Source organism: Labrus mixtus, chromosome 17, assembly GCF_963584025.1.
Source record: "Labrus mixtus chromosome 17, fLabMix1.1, whole genome shotgun sequence".
Taxonomy (NCBI): Eukaryota; Metazoa; Chordata; class Actinopteri; order Labriformes; family Labridae; genus Labrus; species Labrus mixtus.
In genome coordinates this window covers 2070986-2078493 of record NC_083628.1, presented here as the reverse complement: position 1 = coordinate 2078493, position 7508 = coordinate 2070986, and the positions used below count along the sequence as shown (strand labels likewise).

The 7508-nt window shown below is 40.6% G+C and overlaps 1 protein-coding gene across 1 annotated transcript; it reads right to left on the bottom strand.

The window, feature by feature from the left end:
* Positions 1-1359: 1359 nt before the first annotated feature.
* arid6 (AT-rich interaction domain 6) lies at positions 1360-6858 on the bottom strand. Its single transcript, XM_061061698.1, has 6 exons — positions 6693-6858; positions 5932-6088; positions 5013-5065; positions 4405-4502; positions 4160-4316; positions 1360-4075 (listed from the first exon to the last, which is right to left on the bottom strand). Exons 1-6 carry the CDS (start codon positions 6717-6719, stop codon positions 2720-2722), a joined length of 1848 nt encoding a protein of 615 aa, XP_060917681.1. The 5' UTR covers positions 6720-6858; the 3' UTR covers positions 1360-2719.
* Between the last annotated feature and the right edge of the window lie 650 nt (positions 6859-7508).

The following is a 7508-nucleotide window of genomic DNA, read 5'->3' as shown; positions in this document are numbered from 1 at the left end:
TGGAAAAAATGTGGAGTCTGTCTCAAAGGCCCCTCTCCCCCCTTCTGAATGCACAGAATGGTTTAGTCCGCACCTCTCGACTGGATTGATCTGTCGGCGGTCAGTCGAGTCAAGAGTGAGAGATGTGACAGGCTGCAGATTAAACCAGTTGTTAGAGGAATTCAGCCAAAAATATTGTTTGGTTCAATTTGTGTTTTATGCACAAATTCATCACATGAATCCTTCATAGATACGACTTCATATGACCCTATTTTGTAAAAATATTACATGGCGGTAAAAAGGAGTCCACTTTGGAGCGATATGAAGCATCTTTCCCAGCGAGCTCCAGTAACATATTTGATATCAACAGATTCTTTGTAAACTGTCAATTCATATGATACCAATGCATCAAAACTGAGTCCGCTACTTTTGCCCAATATTTTTTGGGCATAAAAACACGTCAGGTGAGACAAATGATAATGCAGTGTAAGAAGAATTAAAGTGAAGTCAGAAGTACGAAGAACTACAGCCTCATTTTAAAGTCACGCTGACAAGTGTGGTGGAATCTAATTCAGATTTATTGTTTGTTCACAGTTTATCATTAATGCCAGTAGAATTTTTAATTTAATAAGTTAACCAATAAGATCACTTTAGACAATAAAAGCCTTTAGGTCATTAACTATAGCAAGTTAATAAGTAAAATAATGCTGCTGGAAATGCTTCAACTGTCTGAAAGGTGCAAATATTACAAAGTTTAAATAATTTTTAAGCTATGAGGAAATATTACAGTGATTATTTATCTTTATTTATCTCTATTTTCAGGGTGTAAAACAAAGCATAGTTGTTCAAAGTTTTTATGGGTCATTTGTGTGATGGAGGTGCGGTCATCCATTTCCGGGTTAGTTTGGGCCGTGATAGGGGCCCAATGTGATATCTTTTCACGGGGCCCGAAGTTCCTGGCGGCGCCCCTGCTTTCCACACAAAAATAAATACTCACCGCATTTTTTTTTTTTTTTTTAAATCAAGCTAGGGGGGCACCGGTAGCCTAGTGGTTAGAACACACGCCCCATGTACAGAGGCCATAGTCCTCTTACCAGGCAGCCTGGGTTCAAATCCAACTCGTGGCTCCTTTCCAGCACATCGCTCCCCACTGTCTCTGCCTGACGTCTGACTCTATTATTATATGTTATAACAATGGTAGTTTTCAGGTGGGGCTACAATCACATAGACATTCCTGCAATAATTGCCACACCTGGTCTTTATTATAGCTTGAAGACACTACCTGAGTGCGAGGTGCTCTTTGTGTTCGCTCAGAAGGCAAAAAAAGATCAAAACGTTTGATTAAAAGCAACGAGAAATGAATCAGGAAACTTCTTTATGTTTGACTTGAGTTTATTTATATTATATTACGTATGAAAAGGAACAATACAAATCAGATTTCTGTACAGAAAATCAAGCTTAAATAAACATTTGTTACTGATATGAATAATCATTTAGCAGAAGCTGTTCATTTGATTCTATTTACATATATTTAAATATATACTTAGCTCAGGGCCTCAGTAAAAAATAAAGCATATAAAAGAGCGGTGTTGGACTGCAGCTGTCTCCTAGATATTCAGTTCATAAACAACCAGTTGGCTGCAGAAAACATTATTCAGGGATACATTGTTCAGAAAAAAAGTACATTTCCTATCAACAAAATAAGTTTAAAACCTCCTGTGAGTAATTTTAAAGTGGTTATGAAACAGACTGAAATAAATACTTTTGCCATTTTATGACCTACAATAACAAACAAGACCATCTACGACACGATTGATCACTTCTGTATTTAGTTCTTAATGCTTGTAATCACTGCTGCAGGGTAGGTGTCAGAAAAAGTGAATAACAGCGCGCTGCAGAAACAGTTTCTGGTTCTGCCACATTCTCTGCATGTTTGTGTACAGGAAACCTTGACGACTGAATGTGAGCATATAATGTTGGTTGAAGAAACTCCAATTATTGCAATTTTGGAAAAATTGTGATACAGGAAATGTTGTAAACACAGGAAAGACGATGCTAACCAGCGGACCAATCAACCATTGTTTCAACGCGTGGTTACATTTTTGAGGAAATGCGCATCAAGCTGGGTATGTAAGGCTACGTGTGCCAACAGGAATGCTAAACTGTAGATTGAAGGCAGATAAATAAATCAGGCTTTACACATCTACAGGATAAGATCAACAAGGAGATATGAGGTACTGCTTTGTCCACGGGGAGCGCAAAAAAACAAGCATCTTAAAGTTCCTTTTCTTGTCTAAACTTAACCTAAGGGCAGAGTGTGAGACTGTTACGTGATAGTCTCGCACTTTGTGATCCACCTTAAATATGAAAAATAATCCTCTGTAATGTCTTTGATAACTATCCAGGCAGCATCGACGGCACATCATAATCTCTATTAACAAATGTCAACATAAGCATATGCAAAAGGTTTCCGTTTATAGTACGAGTAGTATGTCCGATCGAGTTTCAGCAGACGTTTGCTGCTTGCAGGACAACTTTCTGTATGAAGCCAAGGAGGAAGACTTGGGTTAGGTATCACATCTATAAATAACCGCAGGCTACATCAGAAGCCTCTGAAAATGGGTTATTGTCAGTTAGTTCAGAGATTGGCAATCGTGGAAAACAGTTTTGTTCTACACTAATGTCATTCCTAGAAGAAAGGGTTGCAGAGTGACAGTCTTATGATCTGAGCCAATCTTCACTATGAGCTCGAGATGATTTTCTTCAGCTTCCTCACCTCCTCGGGGGTGAGTTGCAGCAGAGGATGGGAGCCGGAACCGAGCATGAGAAACGCTGAGGGAGGCATCTCTGGCTTCTCCTTTTCTACCAAGACTACGTCGTCATCATCGTAGGAGTTAGAGCCTGCAAAGTGTTGCTGAACTGCGAGGGAATTTTGAGAGTCTGTTTTCATGTTGACGGGGGCAGCATGGGCGTCTCTTTCAAAGACGTCCCAGCAGTTTGGAGATTTTGAGATGTATGGCTTCTGGAAATTCTGCTGATCAAATGGAAAGGTATCCTGGCCGGCTGTGTTTTTCAGAATGCCCCCTGGAGGCAGATGCCTGTAGCTGGTGAAGGGGTTTTGGCCTGTAATAAGCGGAGGACTGGTTGCCTTGATGGTTGGTGCTGGGGGGCTTGGCAAGTGCCTCTTCCTCAACCTCAGATCCTCTGGGACTGGACTCTGGTGTTGTTTGTGAATAGTAAGGTTTTTGGGCAGATCAGTGTCAGAAGAATGACCTTGATCTTCCGGAGAAGGGAGAGTCGAAAGCTCCTTATGTCCTTGCATCGCGGCTGTTGACCCGCACAACCTGAGCCAATTATGGAACAAAGACAGCGGTATCTCAATCTCCATTTTGCCTCCATTCTCTCTGGCGAGGGTGGGCAGTATTTGACTTAGATTGAGGCCTCTTACATCTGGGTTCCTTTCTGCTTCTTCTTTGATTTTAAAGTCTGTTTTTTGCGAGCTGGGTTTTGGTGCCAACTTGGCGGCATCTTCACCTCTGATAGGTGTCTGAACGTATCTGGGGCTGCTTGAGGCTCTTATGGGTTTTACATCGACGACATGCGCCTCCCTTTCTTTCGAAGGATATGAATATTTTTCTTCTTCTACTCCAGCCTCGCCATCTTGTGAAGCGTCGGATCCTTCATTTCTGACCTGTGGACTCTGAGGAGCGTACAGTGTGGACGGTTTGTTCAGAAACTTTGGGCTCTTGTTTGACGAAGGTGGGGCAAAGGAAGAGACGGGGTTGCTGTTGGTTTCTTTTCTCGGTGCATTAACGCTGAGGTTTAGAGGCTCAGCCAATCCAGATGTGGTCTTGTACTGTTCTGCGAGGGAGCGCAGAAGCTCCAGTGGCTCTTTTGCTCTCTCTGTTGGGAGTGGACAAGTTGGATTGAAGGGGAACCAGGGCTGGGGCGCAGGGGGCGTATGTTGTGTCAACACTGGAGAGGACATAGGGACATGGGAGGGTTGCACTGTGTGACTTGGGCGGTAGTATGGAGGGTAGTGGAGCGGCAGAGAGAAGACCCTCCCACGCGGGTCTGACTGGATGTTATGCGTGCTCTGTTGGAAAGACAAGTGGACCGTTAGACATTGTAGGAATTGACAATGTCCCAATGAAAAGAATCCAGTTAAAATAATACAAACCTGCTGAAGAGGCATTGATACCAGTCTGCGTTTAGCCGCTCTCGGGCCGTCACCGTCTTCTTTGCAGAAACTGGCAAAGGGGAAAGGCTTTGGCTGATGTTGAGGCAACAGACTTATGGGTATGCCTCTCCTGTGGCATTCATATGGCAGTAGCAGCCTGTAAGAATAAAACAAATATCAGATCAGATCATTAAGAAAACATACCACTCGGCTTTAAAAAATACCTGTGGCAGTCTTTAACTCACTTCTCATAGTGTCTGCGGGTGCAGGTGGCAGCGCTTGTGCTTCGAGGGTTTCCTCCGAGCATGTTGTACACTTGTTTCCACATTTGCTGTGCAGTCACCTGGAAGAATGTAGAGTGACATTATTATTTATTCAGCCTTAATGGTATTTGGCTGAACTCCTGCCTCAAACCACATCACTAGGAGCATATCCTACTACTACTGCAAATTGAGGTTTAAGAATTTGTAAAATTAAGATCACAGAAACTTAACAGTCTCATTGCAAAAACTCAATCTTGAACTCAAACTGAATTTCTTGTTTGAAGTAAAAATATTACAACAGCAGGCATAATGCACCTGTTACGTTTCTGAAAATTACTCTTTTAGTCTTTTTAATTCAAGAAATTAAACGAACACACTCTCTAAGATTTGACATTCAGTGTACCTGCTAGGATAAGATAAGATAATCATTTATTGAATCACAAGTGTTGCAGCAGTTAAAGGCAAGACAAGAAGAAGAGCGTGCATATGATATGAGTACAATAGCACTCTTACAAAATTAAATATACTTTGTTTTTTTAAATAAAAAATTCATAGTGATAATGGTTGTAAATTGGAAAACAAAGGTTTACCTGGTGGTAGCCGCCGATTTCTCTGACAGTTTTGTACATCACATATAGATCAACTGGAAAAAAATGGAAAAATGGACATCATCAGATTCAGTTAATTATCAGGACGTTGTAATGTTGTAATCTTTAGGTAAGCTTGGATCATTTGAGTCCAAGACACATTTCCCCAAGGGGACAATAAAGTGCATCATGTCGTATCAATCAAATGTAGTTCTCTAAAATTAAAAGAAAACCTCAAACTCTTTGATTTGTAAAACAGCCCATTACTACAGAAGCTATTAGAGGACATTCACTCAAACCTTTTACTTTGCTCCATTTTCCAGTGATACCCAGTCAATCATTGTTTTGTATTTTATCTCATTATCTCGGGGTAAAAATACTGGTTTTCCCTCGATAATGAGTTCTTTCAGTTGTTATCTCAAAGATCTAGAGTTCTTGTTATGGCGGGAAAACTGAGATAACTTGGTAAAATCAAATGTATGGATGTAGGTCCACTGCAGGGCTTCTGTATAACACAGGACCTGAATCGATTTTTTATTTAGTAAAAGGGCAAATCTCACATTTACGGAGCTTCAACTACAAAATATTCCCATAGAAAGTCAGACAGTCATTTTCAAATAAAAAGCAGCTATGTTAGTCCTTTCCCAAAATACAGTATTCATGTTTTGTCAAGCAGCTGCACTTTTTCTTGGATAATATGGGAGTAAATGACCTGTTCTACATACTTTGTTCTCCAGTTAGAACGTATTCATAATTGATTTAAATGAGTGAATCTATGAAATGGCAGCTATACAGGCAGGTAAACAAAACCACAGAGGTTTGTTTTCTCACATCTAATATGTAAAATGCATTTCACAACAGCTCGCTGAAAGTCAGAAAATGCTTATTAAATTGTGATAAAAAGAATAATATTCATAAGTACTTTGTTTGAAGCCCAGATTGGGGATTCTCTCAATGGGAGTATCTCTTTTCTTCATGAAAACGTAGAGATCTTTGAGGAATTCTCTCTCTGTGATCTCCTCCGCCGGGTCTTTGCTCCTCTCCTCTTGGATCTCTTGGTGTGCCGTCTCCATGTTTGCCTGCCAATCGAACGGAAAAGATGATTTTTATTTCTTGTGTTCAATATATTTCGGTTTTAAAACGTACCGGACATCTCATCCTGACAGCTGTAAAATGACCAAACACACTTGTTAAGATCCTTCTGTGACAAAGCCTCCTTGTTTTGAGATTGATTGTTCCACGTCTGATCATACATCACGTGTGTACTCGACTTAACGGAGTAAACCTCTCCATTATAGACAACGCACCAAAGCTATGACACTCAAAAACAGCATCAAGGGACTCTTTCATCACCTGGTTGTCCTTGTTTTGTCACATGAATGGAATAAAAATACCCAGAATTTAGACGTCTGTGTCATGAGTGTTTCGGTTTGAGTGAAAAATCTTTGTTTTCCTTCAATAAGTTATCAACAATTGTATTTTTTAGAACCCGGTTTTTTAGCATTCTCCTGTAAATATCATCACTTTCACGCTTTTTAAACACAAATATAATGGTTTGGATTTTCATTGGTTCCTCTTCTGACGTAGTTGCACAAAAACAGATATAAGAGAGAGATACTGTTAGCTGAATTCTTCGTCATAAATATGAAACAAATAAAGAGTCATAGATGAACGGTTCCTCACCTGTGTTTCCATTGTGAGAACAGGCATGGATCATATTATGATGAGGATGAGCAACAAATCAGTGCGTCCTCCGCTCTGGTGAAATAAGACTTGAAATCACTGCAGTCAGTTACTTCTGTCGCATTGTCAGTAACACACCTGTGTGCCAAGTATCTGTGTGACAATGTGGGTAACTGACAGCACGGGTGTTTACTCCCAACGTCTTCCTGATTTCAACTGTCAGACAGGTCGAACCTGATCCTCAGCATGAGCCCGAATACAGTTCACAGAAATACAGCAGGATATAACAGGGAGTGTTTTTAAAAAAAAAAAAAGCAGAATTTCTGTTTCATTGTGTCATAGTCACTCAAATTAAATAGCTACAGGGTTAGCTTAGTGTCTTTAGGACCACTACTTTTTAATTTGTACATGTTACCCCTGGGTGGTGTCATCAGGAGGCACGGAATCTCTTTCCACAGCTATGCTGATGACACTCAGCTCTATGTGGCCGTGTCTCCTGATGACACCAGACAAATTGACTCACTTTTTAATTGTATTTTAGATATAAAAGATATCTGGATGTCACAGAACTTTTTGCAGCTCAACCAGGACAAAACAGAGGTTTTAATCATCGGTTCAAAGGCTCAGAGAGAGAAACTGGCCCCCAAACTAAATAAAATAGGACTCAACCCAAGTCAAGAAGCACGGCATCTTGGGGTGATCTTTGACTCAGATTTTAATTTTAAGGCCCACGTAAAGGGTGTCACAAAAACAGCATTTTACCACCTGAAAAACATCGCCAAAGTGAGGCCATTTCTCTCTCTGAGCCAAACAGAG